A 14509-nucleotide genomic window follows, 5' to 3' on the forward strand; every position below is an offset into this window, starting at 1 on the left:
TGTATATAGACCAGGAAGCTGTTGTTCTAACAGAATGAGGGGATACTGCATGGTTTAAAATCAGAAAAAGTGTGCATCAGTGTTGTATCCTTTCACCATACTCATTCAATCTGTATGCTGAGCAAATAATCCAAGAAGGTGGACTATATGAAGAAGAACACTGCATCAGGATTAGAGGAAGACTCATTAACAACCTGCGATATACAGATGACACAACCTTGCTTGCTGAAAATGAAGATGACTTGAAGCATGTAATAATGAAGATTAAAGGTGACATTCTGTGATAAGGATTACACTCCAAGAAAATGAAAATCCTCACAACCAGACCAATAAGCAGCATCATGATAAATGGAAAAAAGACTGAAGTTGTCAAAGATTTCATATTTCTTGGATCCACAATCGACAACAATGGAAGCAACAGTCAAAAAATCAGACATCATGTTGCCCTGGGCAAAAAACTTCTTTAAAGTGCTACATACTAAAGAGGGCTCTTTGAAGACTAAGGTGCACCTAATCCAAGACATGGAATTTTCAACATGCATGCAAAAGCTGGACAATGAATAAGTAAGACTGAAGAAGAGATGATGCTTTTAAGTTGTGGTGCTGGTAAAGAATGCTGAGAGTACCACGGACTGCCAGAAGAATGACAGATCTGTCTTGGTAGAAGTGCAGCCGGAATGCTCCTTGGAAGCGAGAATGGCCAGACTCCATCTTACCTACTTTGGTCATGTTGTCAGAAGGGACCATTTCTTGGAGAAGGATATCATGCTTGGTAAAGCTGAGGGTCAGAAAAAAAGGGGAAGGCCCTCAACAAAATGGACTGACACAGTGGCTACAACAATGGGCTGAGGTATAGCAAGGATTGTGAGCTGGTGCGTGATAGGGCAGTATTCCATTCTGTTGTACAAAGGGTCACTGCGAGTCAGAGACAACTCAATGGCACCTAACAAAAGTAGGGTAGGAGGGAGGGGGAAAGGAGAAGTTTTTGTTTATGGGACATTAAGTTTATGCCAATGGTAATAGAATATTTTGGAAAAGAAGAGCAATAACGGTGGCACAACATTAAAAATGTCATCAACGTCGCTAAGCTGTAAATGCAGAAGTTGTTATGTTGGCGAATGTCTTGGTATGTATGTTTTCACCATAATAAAAGGAAAAAAATTCAATAAACTATAGGTGTAATAAATTACACAGTGTAATTTATTATACATGAATTATACCTTAAAAAAAGAAGAAGAAAAAACAGTGGTTATGTTAAACTTACAATAATATATTAATATCCTTTTGACTCCAGATTCCAGAAACACAATATGATAAAAAGTGGAGGGGAGCCAACCTAATTTTACTTCAAAAAAAATTTTTTTTAAATCCAAAAATAGGGGTCAATCATGGGCAAATGCCTAATTGAAAAATGGTTAATTTCATATATATGATGAAACTCAGCTGGTACTAGTTACTGCCAAATTAGTTACATACCAAATGAGTCAAAACTAGAGTTGACCTTTCATGTTATTATTTTAAAATAGTGCAATAGAGTAGAAAGAAATTTTCATTTTCTTGGAGTGCAATTGGTAGCTAAGAAACATGCTTTGTTAGTGCTGGTTCTACCATTTACCAGCTTCGTGATTCTGGGTGCATCAACACAGCTCTGTAACCTTCAGGTTTCTTTACTTGTAAAAGGGGAATAATTCCTTTCTCACAAATTCCCATGAGAATAAAATGAACACACACACACACACGTGCGCACACATACACACTCCCTGAAAACTACAATGGGAAATATACTATAACATAACAGTAGAACCAAACAGATAATTTAATAACCTTCTCAAATAGTCTTTCTGTTTATTACATATCAAATATATAAATACATACCGTCCATTTTACCTCTGGGCAAGCAAGTGGAATAAATCTTCCATCAAACATGTGAGAAAATGGTCCATGACCTTAAAAACAAAAGCAGCCTTAGAAACAACAAAAATGTTTGTAAATTGGTAAAAATGTGATTCATTTTTCTATTTCTTTAGTTAACTGTGACTATCAAGAGAAATTAATAATCTAGAAATACATCACAGAGGGGACACTGCTTCCTTCCTATTTTCTAAAACACAAGAACAGGAAGCAGACAATATAGATAAGTAAGCTCCCCATAGGGAAGTCTCAGAGTCACTGGAGCTTACATAACCTGATAAAAAGACAGTTTTGTGTAACTAAAAGTAATGTTAATATTAAAGGCATATTAACTTTTGGAATCTTCAGATTGAGTGTTTGTGGATTAAACAGAAGTTTTAGGACAATCCACCAACGAGTGCAGTCAAGAGAATATTTAGACTTTAGTACTCCTATCCTTTAAAAACATCTTATGCAAATTTATCATACACATATTTCAAAACAAATATACACATTTTGAGGCTGTTTCAGGACCTCCTGAGCCTTCTGTGTAGTCTTAGCCTGTGCATAAAGGGTCATTACTGCAGAGCTCAGACTCCTGGGTACCAGCAAAGGTTTCCATATGATTCCCTCTCAAAATGACAAGATCCTGTTAAATTTATTATCTAGAAGGTGGCACTGGTCCTATTGAGAGCTCTTATGGGAATAACCTGTCCAAGCGTTTACAGAAAAGAGTACCCTACTTTACCTCTTTAAGTATCTAGTCATTGAAACAGGGATACTTCCCCCAACAGTAACTCTCAGGCTCCCCTATGAAGTAGAAATTAACTACAAGGATAAGGATAGAAACTCCTGTGATTGAAGTTGTCAGGGACAGTTCCTTTTCTCTTTGTCAAAGGAAAGGGATGATATCTTTCTTATTTGGACTCAAGTGGACAATGATCTCATATGGGCCCAGGAAGAAAAGGAGTTCTCTAAATCTGTTAATCTGCTAAATCAGATTAGGTATTCTAGGTATAAAAAGAATTAATATAATTTGACAAAGTAATTAAAGGAAAAATGGCTATTTTATTCAACAAGAAGGATCTAAGAAAAATAAAATTCACATTATCCTACATATAGTCAATAGTGAACCTCACTATTCAGAAAGTCTTTCCCTATAACTTGTAGCAAGATGATTAACATGGGAAATTCACTGAAAGACTGCAAGAAAATAAAATAGAAATGCTTTGTGCTTATAATATGGGAGACAGATGTGGCAGTCTGTTTCCATAAAGATTTTCACTTGGAAACACCATGGAGCAGTTCTACCCTGTCCTATAGAGTCATTATGAGTCAGAATGGACTTACCAACAATGGCTTTGGTTTCTGGGTTTATGAATCATTCTTGGGAGAAGTAATGGCACATTTACATTGATGCTAAAGAATTAAAACAGAGCTTCCATATTTCTCTCCGTTAGCTTGATTTTCCCTCTTCAAAGAGTGGTAGTCTAGATTACAGTCTTACATCACAACTTTGGACCTTTGTACAGCTTACCTAGATCATGACAGAGCCCCGCAATCTGAACACAGAGCATATCCCGCTCAGTTATCTGCAGCTCTGGTTGTTTTTCATGCAGCGCACGAACTAGACATCCTGCTAGATACCCTACCCTGCACAGCAAAGAAAACAAGAGTCACTCCTCTGTTTGAGAATATGAGTGTTACCTCTGGTCTTCAAAAGCTTGAATACTTTTTCTGAAACATACTAATGTATCTCTAGGGAAACTTTACAGAATAGTCTATCAGAACTGGGTAGCAACATTCACAAAATCCCCACAGGCATACCTCAGAGACCAGGGTTCAGTGCCAGACCACCAGAATAAAGTGACTATTGCAATAAAGTGAGTCACACGAATTGTTCAGTGTATATAAAAATTATGTTACACCCTACAAGTAGTCTATTAAGTGTACAATCTCTCTCTCTCACTGCTGTTAAGTAAGATCCAACTCATAGCAACCCGTCCCTGGGTATTATGAAAAAGTTTGAAATGTTATGAGAATCACTAAAATGTGACACAGAGACATGAAGTAAGCACATGTTGCTGGAAAAATGGCTCTGATAAATGTGCTTGACACAAGATTGTCACAAACCCTGAGTTTGTAAAAAACGCAGCATCTGTGGAGGTATACCTATATATCATACTTGAGCACCATGACAATAGAGCCAATTTCTACCTTGTTTGTGGTTTAGTAAGCCTGGTTGTGTCTGACAAATATTTGTTGATGAATAAATGAATATCTGAATATAGACATGTGGTAGTTAATTTTGTGTGTCAACTTGGCTGGCCTGGTTGAGTGTCTGGGCAGCTGGATGTAGTTATTCCCCATGATGAGACTGGTAATCAACTCCATGGTAGACTCTACTGTGAGCAACTGAGTAGCTGCCTTAGGGATGTGGTCTGCTTCCAGTACATAAGGAGAAGCCTTTGGGGAACGGTCTCCAGCTTATGGCATGCTTGAACCCTGCATGTAGCTGTGTCATTTTTCAGCAGCCTGCCATGCTCTGCCAACCTTGGGACTTTCAAAGGACTTGAATTAATGGCCTGACATGTGGTTTGGTAATATCGGGACTGTGCCTTTTTACTTGCCAACTTTGGATTTGTCAGCCTCAGCAGCCAGTAGCTGTCTGAGTGAAGAAAAGCCTCCAGCTTCAGTTGGCCAGGAGCAGGAGGCAGAGCTGAAGCCCAAGGTTCAGGGACTTTCACCCAGCTCCTAGAGGCTGGCACTTTGAACTTGGACTTAAAGCCTCCAAACTGTGAGAGAATAAACTCCTTTTTGTTCAAGTCACCCCATTTGTGGTATATTCCTATCAGAGCAGCACTGGGTAACAAGAACAAGATACTTGTGTTCTAAGTAAAAATGTTTCAATAGAAATAATAAAGTAATGCACTATAAGTACTTCATGAAGATCTGAAAAACTCTCCAGTTCTTCCCTGTCCATGTCCTCCTGGCTCTACATGTTATAAAGAAAAAGTAGATCAAAGTCTCAACATAACTGTACATAACGGAGGTGCTATCTTCTCTAAGCTCGTGAAAGCTTTTCTGACACATATTTCCTCATAGATAAGGAAATGATCTGTTTTCAAAGGGGAATTCTGTACAAGATAAAATAGGGACTACAGGAATCTTTTACAAATCAAACTCCTAGGATTAGTTATATCAATAACATTATCAGCTTTTAAATATATGTATATTTAAATTTTCTAACTCATACACAAATACTTCATACAACTGAACTGTCAACACATACTTTCATAAGCTTTCCAGGAAGGATCTCAGCTGGCTTTTAAGAGCACACAAAGCACAGCTGACCATTGAACAACACAGGTTTGAACTGCACAGGGCCAATTATATACAAATTTTTTTTAAGATATGGATCTTGGGGAATTTAAGAGCTAACAGATACCATACCAGAGAAACTAACAGATGACAAGCTGATGGAGATGAGTGCTTCCAAAGCAGTGTGAGATGATGAGGAAGAAGATGCAGAAGTGGTATCAGAAAAGAAATTTACATTAGACAATCTTACAGAAGGGTTCTGATTATCCAAGACTGCTCTTGACTTCTAGTATGACATTGATCCTTCTATGACGGTAGAAGAAGGAATGGTAACACACAGCAATATTTGTAAAGAAATGAAAAAGCAAAAAAAAAGTAGACAGAAATTACTATGTATTTCCATAAAGCTATACTGAATGTCCCTGCCTCTCCTGCCTGCCTTCCACCTTCTCCACTTTTTTTGCCTCTGCCAACCACGAGGTAGCGTGACTAACTCCTCCTCTTCCTCCTCAGCCTACTCAATGTGAAGACAAGGCTGAAGACCTTTATGATGATCCACTTCCACTTGATGAACAGTGAACATCATCATCCTGTAGAGTTAATAAACTTATGTGATGTGTGTGTGTATGAGTGTCTTCCTACGAAAATCTAATAAATATACAATAACTTTGTTAATCAACTGTTTTTGTTATCAGTAAGGCTTCTGGGCAATAGTAGGCTATTAGTAATTAAGTTTTGGGGGAATTAAAAATTATATGTGGATTTCAACTACTTGGTGGGGGGATCAATACCCCTAACCCATGTGTTGTTCAAGCACAATATATACTGATATATACTGTATACAGTATATATCAACTGTATACAAAATTTAGCAAGGTATATCAAAGGCCTCAATGTCACTGAGTCAGAACCAACTCAGTGACACCTAACAACAATGTTCGGCACAGCATTATTCACAATTGCAAAAAAATGGAAACAACCTAAATGCCCAACGGATGAATGGATAAACTATAGAACACACGCACAATGGAATACTATGCAATGTTAAAGAATAAGGGTGAAGCACCTCATAATATGATGAACCTAGAGGACATTATGCTGAGTAAAATTAGTCAATCACAAATGTTGTATGAGATCACTACTATAAAAAGTCAAGAAAAGGTTTACACACAGAAAAGAAACATTCCTTGAAGGTTACCAGTGTGAGAGAAGAAGGAAGAGTAAAACCACTAACTAGAGAGTAGAAACATACTAACTTGGGTGAAAGGAGAGGCAATATACATACAGTAAGGGGGAGGTCAGCACAAAATCATCAAGGAAAAGGACGACACTGGGAGGAGCACAGGAGTTAAAGGCAACAAAGGTAAGTACTATTACATACAAAATCATGGAATAAAAGTAGTAACAATTAATAATGAGTGGATAAACAGACACCAAGTTAAACAGGTGCAGGAAGGTGAATAGGATTACACCACGAACGTACATAGGTTTGACTGGATATTTCTACATATGTATTTTATGTGTTGCAAATATATCCATGAATATAGTAGAAATACAGGGGGCACAGGTAAGAAAACTTCTTAGCCATAATCAAAACACTCGAGGGAATAAGTCACTGGACCTGAGGGGCTCAGAATCATAGTCTCGACTTGATTAACATCATGGTGAAATGGCATAACACAGTCCACAAAGACAATGTTCTATATCCTACTTTGCTGAGTAGCTACTGGGATCTTAACTTGCGAGTGCCCAGCTAAGCTGTAACTATTGGTCTCTTTACATCTGGAGCAAAGACTAGTGAAGATTATCAAAGATGCATGGAAACAACCAGTCCAAAGAACTAATGCAAACCCCAGCCTCACTGACCCGGAGACCAGAAGAACTAGATGAGATGGTACCCGGTTCCACTGCTAATCATTCTGAAAAGGATCACAACAGGAGGTCCTGGACAGAGTGGGAAGAAAATATGGTAAAAAAATGAAAATAATTAAAAAAGACCAGGTTTACTGGTCTGAGAGACTGGTGGAATTCCCAGGGCTATGACCCTTAGACCCCCTTAAAGCCTGGAACTGAATTTACTACCTTGGCTCAACTTTCAGCTAAACAAAAGACAAGTCTATACAGTGAACAATAACACCTAGGAGGCAAGCACTCCTTGGCAGCAATCAACCACATGAGATCAAAGGGCAGTATTTGCCTAGGGAAAAGCTCAAAAGGCAGGAAGGTTTGGAAAGAAGGACCAATGGAAATGAGAAACAAAGGGAAGTGGAAAGAGTGCTGTTACACTGAGGGGACTGCAATCAATGTCATGAAAAAAAAATGTGTATTAATTATTGAATGGGACACCAATTTTATCTATAAACTTTCACCAAAAGCACACTAAAAAGTTTTTTAAAAGTTAATTAATTAAAAAATAGTAATATTACTACCATTTTGTAAAGTTATTTATTCTCTACATGATAAAATGAGACAATTATTTCATGAGCCAAAGAAAGTAATGTTATTATTTCCCCACTCCCAATTCCCTCTTACCCCAGACTGTGCTCAAATCGGTTGTGTGAAGCTCCAGGGAATACGTAGTAACTGCCTCCCAACTGTTTTATGTATCGAAGCCGCTGAAACTGAGGTGTGTCAATGATTCGGATAAGGAGAGGGTGGAGCTCAAAGTGGCCATGGATAGGATCATTAATAACCTAGAAAATTATGCTTAAATTAATATAAGAAACAATATACAACTCCATCTAAAATTTGTGTGCAGCTATTCCTAACTATACTGAAAAGTCAAAGGTACTTAATTGTTCAAGTAAGAACAATACTTAGGGAAATAATAAGATATTAATATCATTACTTTATTTAGTATTACTACTAGAGAGATGAAGTTGCATCTGGGTATATTTTCACTTTTTCCTAACTGTTTCTGCTAACAGAAAGATAAGAATTTCAATCCTTTTATTATGCCTATCATTTAATTAACTTTTAATAAGTTAGTCTTATATTCAAGTTATATTTAAACATTCACTTGGTTCATGTAAGTCTTATTACTATAGGTACTGTGTCTAAATTAAAAAAAAAATAAAATGCCTAAGGCACTTGACTGATAACCAAAAGGCTGGTGGTTCAAACCCACCAGCCACTCCTTGGAAGGAAGGTTGGGCAATCTATTTCCGTAGTGATACTGCCTCAGAAACCCTAGGAGGGGTCACTATGAGTTGGGTCTGACTCAATGGTATATAACAACAACAATATAGTAGTTATCACTAGAATCCTTAAAATATAAACTTTCCTTCCATATAGGTAAGATGCAATTGCTGGTAGGAAAATAAAATTCTATAATATTTAATGTCACTCAGAAACACTTACTTATAGTTAATAAAGGTATATGTCACAACTACTCATTACTCCTAACTTTAAATAAGGGCTTTAAATATGGATGAAGATTTAATACCCCTCTATCTATTTTTAAAGATATAATTTTCTTTACTGTTCATAATAATTGCTTTTTATGGAAAGGCTACAGAATACAAAAGTCATTTTGTATAATTTATCTAAGCCATGATTTCCAAACTGCATGTAATAGCTCCACGAAGTTACTTAAAAAGTATATAGCATTCTGATGGTGAAGGACCTTGTCTGTCTTGTTTACAGCTCTATCCTCAGAACCCATGACAAAGCTTATTGCCTGACACACTGTAGAAACTCAACCATGTTTTGAATGGTGACTGCTGAACTGCTTTTGCAAAGTAGTATCTGCTGACATGCTGGACTATTATGTTTAAAGTTATTCAGAAATATATAAAATATGAATTACAGAAGCTCAGTGCTGTAAAGAAGCTTAACGGTTATCTGGTCGAATATTTGAAGATGATGGTGATGTAAGAGTCAAGTCTTTACAAAATAACTCGTTTTAACAACTGACAGTCTGAGTCAAGTAATGACTAGAATTTATAACTTTGTTAAACAATATGTATGCATATTAACATGTTTGGTGAGTATTAACATTTTTCAACTTGCTCTATAAAAATGCTTTAAGATTATTATAAACTATACCAAATTTGGTCACCTGTACTCAGCAGGAACAAATAACAATAACAATACTACACCAGAAATAATATCTAAGGAATTCAAGGAACCATGAATGTTATACTTCAACCCTATAAATATCCATATTGGACAAGGAAAACTTCAATAATATTAAAATATTTGAAAATCCTATACTGGTCTATTCCTCCCAGCTTCTACTAGAGCAATGAAACCACTATAAATATGACTCAATTTTATTATTAAGGGTTATCAAAGAAAAAAATCTACTTTTAATTCATTTAAAGAGGTAAATGTCCTAACTATTCATTTTTTAGGTTGTAAGAATTATTCTTGCAACATTTACTTTAACTTACATATGCTAAAACATAAAAAAAACAATGTAAGCAACTTTACGAAAAAAAAAAACTCAGTGAAAATTAGGCTATTTTTAGTTAACATTACAATACATACTTTCTCCTTTCCCATTATGAACATTTCCTCATGTTTTATCATCTTAATAACTGTAATTTTAATGTTTCCATTTCAGCTATGAAGCAACCCTTTTAAACCATTCCTGCCCCTAATGCTAGATATTGGGTTGCTGGAAATATTGGAAAATATGTCATATTCCCTTCCCAACTCTTAGTATGTCTATTAAAGTGTTTTGATCATTGTTTACAATCCTTGTATGAAAGAAAGCCTATATGAAATTCTGTTGTGTTATTAAGTGAGCAGGATGAAACAATCCTATTGTTCCTACTGTAGATGCCAAACACTGTGGGTTAGAGATGAGTAAGTCATCATCTCTGCCCTCAAGGAGAGAGAATAAAATCTGTGTCTATGTGTCCAGACTGGCGAGTGGAGGGAGAATGAAAAAAAAGAGGAGTCGGTTCATTTTACCCAGAATAAAAAGTAGATGTAACCATTCAAAAATAATTCAAAGGTGGTGATTCTATCATCTATCCCATTTAGGTAAAAGAAGCTAAATGAAGCAGGTATTTCATTCTCATTTATTTTTTCACAAATAAATCTAACAAATTTCCACCTGTTATGTCAGACACTGCACTTCCTCCTGAGCATTACAGAATTCTTGGCTTCATAAGGGAAGCAGACAAAATTTGGCATGAAGAAAGTTATGTGAAGAAGAAAAGGTGGTGACCTTGAACTAGGCAATAGTTTCTTAGATATGACACCAAAACTGGGTAACATAAAAATTAAAACTTTATGATCCAAGAGCAGCATTAGGAAACAGAAAAGACAACCACAGATGAGAGAAAATATTTGCACATCATATAGCTGATAAAGGAGCACTTATATGCCATCGAGTCGGCCCCGACTCATAGTGACCCCTCCTTGGGTTTCCGAGGCAGTATCACTACGGAAGTAGGATTGCCCAACCTTCCTTCCGAGGAGTGGCTGGTGGGTTTGAACCGCCAGTCATCTGGTTAGCAGGCAAGTGTCTTAGCCACTATGCTACCAGAGCTCCCAAAGGAGCACTGGTGGTATGATAATAGGTAAGGTACTGGGCTACTAACCAGAAGGTCGGCAGTTCAAATCCACCAGCTTTTCCGTGGGAGGAAGGATGAGGCAATCTACTTCCGTAAAGATTTACAGCCTTGGAAACTCAATGGGGGTCACTATGAGTCAGAATTGACTCAATGGCAGTGGGTTTGGGGCTTTTTTAATGTCTGATAAAGGACTTCTATACAGAATACATAAATAAATACTAGACAAATAATCAATTTAAAAATGGGCAAAGGATTTGAATAGCCATTTTTCCAAAGGAGACATGAATAGCCAATAAGCAAATTAAAGGACATTCAACATCATTAGTCATCAAGGAGGTGTAAATTTAACCACAATGAGACACCTTCTCACAACAGATAGGATGGGTATAATCAAAAAGACCAGCAACACCAAATGCTGGTGAGGACAAAGAAAAACTGGAATCCTTATACACTGCTGGGAGGATTGTTGTTGCTGCTGCTCTGGAAAACAGTCTGGCAGCTCCTCAAAAGGTTAAACAATGAATTACCCCATGACCCAGTAATTACACTGCTAGTTATATACATAAGACAATTGCAAATATACATCCACACAAAAACCAACATGAATGTTCACAGCAGCTTTATTCTTAATAACCATACTAACTGAAAGAAGTCAGTCACCAAAGACCATATACTGTATGACTCAACAGATAAGAAATGTACAGAACAGGCAGATCTGTACAGAAAGAAAATCTTGATCACCCAGACCTGGGGAGACAGGGAGTGAGGAGTGTCTGTTAATGGGCAAGTTTCTTTTTCAAGTGACAAAAAAATGTTCTAAAACTAGATTTTGGTGATAGTTACATAAGCTTGGGAAATTACTAAAGACATTAACTTGTGTATCTTAAATGAAAATTGTATGGTATATGAATTATACCTCAGTAAAAATATTTTAAAAAGAGTAAAAAGTGAATACTAGACTAGAGTAGGAATCCTCAAGATCTGTATTTGAGAAGATAACTAGGTCAATGCTTTGTTTAATTGTACTACTGATAAAGCTAAAGTCATGTAAGGTATTGATTTCATCACTAGGCAGTGACTCAATGGTTACAGCATTTGATAGCTTTAAAATCTGTTTTCAACAACTATAATTTATAATTTATAAATGAGGTTAATGATTTTCTATTTTTAATGAAAAAAAGAATAAAAGTAGGCAAATGACACTAATGACTGCTCCTTAAACATTACTTTAAAATTTCCTTTTTCTTGCAAACTGTTAATCATGAAAATGTGACCTCAGAGATCACCTGAGATGATCTTGCCTAATGGAGAAAGCTCACCTAAGTCCTACCTGAAGAGAATACCCTTTACTGCTACTACTGAAGATGGAGAAAACAAATACAGGACAGCACCTTTCTTCCAAATACTGGACAAAATATTTAGTTATCATTTTTGATATGTGACCATTCTACTTAATTTTTTTTAAAAAAAGAATCAAGTCTTTTGTATTTTTGATAAGTTTTTCAGAAAGGGAAAAAGGGAATCTGATTATTTTTCAAATGAAGTTTTTGCTATAGAAATCACTACTATCAAAGAAAGTTATTACAGTGTTGAACCAAACACATTCATTAAATTTGTCAAACATGATTACCAATGGAAAATAAGCAGGCTAACTTGCAAAAGAAAAATTACAAGATGTATTCTCACAGGAAAGTGAAATAACTCAAATATTGTACATTAAATTAAAAAGTGAAACAAAACCCTGATAAAGGAGTGCTCATTTAAAAGGATGGAAGAGGAGAGTGCGGTATCTTATACCTTCTTGAAGGTATGAAACTCAGTTTTCTTAACCTAGAGAAGTCAGAGGAAGAGCTATAATGTCCTGATACCAAACCGGTTGCCAATGAGTCCATTCATCTCAAGTGAGCGCATGAGCATCAGAGTACAGCTGTGCTCCATAACGTTTTCAGTGGCTGATTTTTTGGAAGTAGATCAACAGAGGTGTCTCTGTGTGGACTTGAACCTCCAACGTTTTGGTTGGCAGACGAGTATGTTAACCATCGGTACCAACAGGGACACATTTCCTGTTATCAACCAGTAACGAAACAGTCTTTTGAGTGAGTATTAGAAATAACCTGAAGAGCTTGTGAAAAAGCCACATTCTTGGGGCTCCATTCCAAATTCCTAGAATCAGAGCTTTTGGGATAGAGGCTGGACAGATAAATGCTTGTTAAAGATTCTTGGGACTCTTAAGTTTGATTTTGATGTCTGAAAGGACTTGGGGAGGAGGGAGAAATAATTACTGATAGATTAAATTTTAGGAATATACGCACCATCTGGACTAGTATTTGACCAAAAAAGTTTACCAAAACCAACAAGACAATTTAATACAACTTTAAAAGTTCTATAACTGAGGAGTAAGAAGACTAAGGAGCTCGGTGGTGTAGTACCTAAGGCATTTGACTGCTAACCAGAAGGTCCGTGGTTCAAACCCACCAGCCACTCTGTGGAAGGAAGATGGAGCAACCTCCATAAAGATCTACCACCTTGGAAACCCAACAGGGGTCACTATAAGTTGGAATTGACTCAATGGCAGTAGGTTTTTTTTTTTTTTTTTTTTTAACTAAAGGAACTCTGGTGGCATAGTGCCTAAGGCATTTGACTGCTAACCAGAAGGCTGGCAATTCAAACCCACCAGACACTCCTCAGAAGGAAGATTGGACAATCTATTTCTGTAGTGATACTGCCTCAGAAACCCAAGGGGGTTGCTGTAAGTCAGATCAGACTTAATGGCAGTGAATTTGGTTTTTTGGTTAAGGCTATGTGTGTCAATGTGAATGATTCTCAAAAATACAATGTTAAATGAAAAAAGAAAGTGTTAAAAGGTAACTTATAATACAATACTATTTATATAAAGTTTACAACAGATATAAATTAGCACTATACTCTGGTGGTGTAGTGCCTAAGGCATTTGCTAACCAGAAGGCTGGCAGTTCAAACCCACCAGCCACAGCTCAGAAGGAAGGTTGGGCAATCTACTTCTGTAGTAATACTGCCTTGGAAACCCAAGGAGGGGTCACTATGAGTCGGATCCGACTCAATGGCAGTGCATTTCGTTTGTGCATATACATCATTTAGCATACATTTTCTGGATATACTATACATTGTTTATGGATACACATGTAGCAAAAGTATAAAAATACTTATTGAAATGATAACAAATTCAGGATGATGGTTACTTCTGGGGAGGGAAGGGTCAAAACAGGATCCAGGAGGAGTACAAAGAAGGCCTTCAATTGTTTTTAATATTTTCTTCTAAAAATAACAGTCTGATGCAAATAAAGCAAAATGTTAATATTTGACAAGTTGAGTGATGGTCTATATGTACTTTTAAAACATTGTAGTTTTTTTTCTGATTTAAATACTCTGTGCTCATTTTAGAAAATTCAAAGTTTACAAAAAACATAAAAAGCCCCATTACCCACAATCCTATCCCAGAAACATATTTCCTTCCATTCTTTTTAAAATGAATTTTACATGATTGTTTTATATCACTTTATATTTTTAAAAAACAAACAAACATGAAATAACATCTGATGCCTCTTACCTTCATTGTATCAGCTTGAATTTGATTCAGTCTTTGGATATAATGAAGCAGTGTCTTTCTCTCCCCTAAGGAACTAAAATTATAACAAGATAAACTAATTATTTACTTAATAGAATCAACTCTGTGTTATCTGCACTAATAGAAAGAGAAGTCAGGAGGAAGGAACAATAAATTATTCAAACAT

The 14509-nt window shown here is 36.3% G+C and overlaps 1 protein-coding gene across 1 annotated transcript in view; it reads right to left on the reverse strand.

Annotated features, from left to right (window-relative positions):
* The window catches only part of LOC103191864 (deoxynucleoside triphosphate triphosphohydrolase SAMHD1-like), a 65105-nt gene that overhangs the window by 33517 nt on the left and 17079 nt on the right, over nt 1–14509 (reverse strand). Inside the window, exons 3-6 of the mRNA XM_007934742.1 lie at nt 14326–14398; nt 7744–7904; nt 3428–3543; nt 1876–1946 (exon numbers count right to left, since the gene is read on the reverse strand). Of these exons, the coding sequence (XP_007932933.1) occupies nt 1876–1946; nt 3428–3543; nt 7744–7904; nt 14326–14398 (421 nt within the window). The remainder of the gene's footprint in view (nt 1–1875; nt 1947–3427; nt 3544–7743; nt 7905–14325; nt 14399–14509) is intronic.

The sequence above is a fragment of the Orycteropus afer genome, unplaced genomic scaffold (assembly GCF_000298275.1).
Source record: "Orycteropus afer afer isolate SDZICR_OR568_19922 unplaced genomic scaffold, OryAfe1.0 scaffold00020, whole genome shotgun sequence".
In the NCBI taxonomy this organism is placed as follows: Eukaryota; Metazoa; Chordata; class Mammalia; order Tubulidentata; family Orycteropodidae; genus Orycteropus; species Orycteropus afer.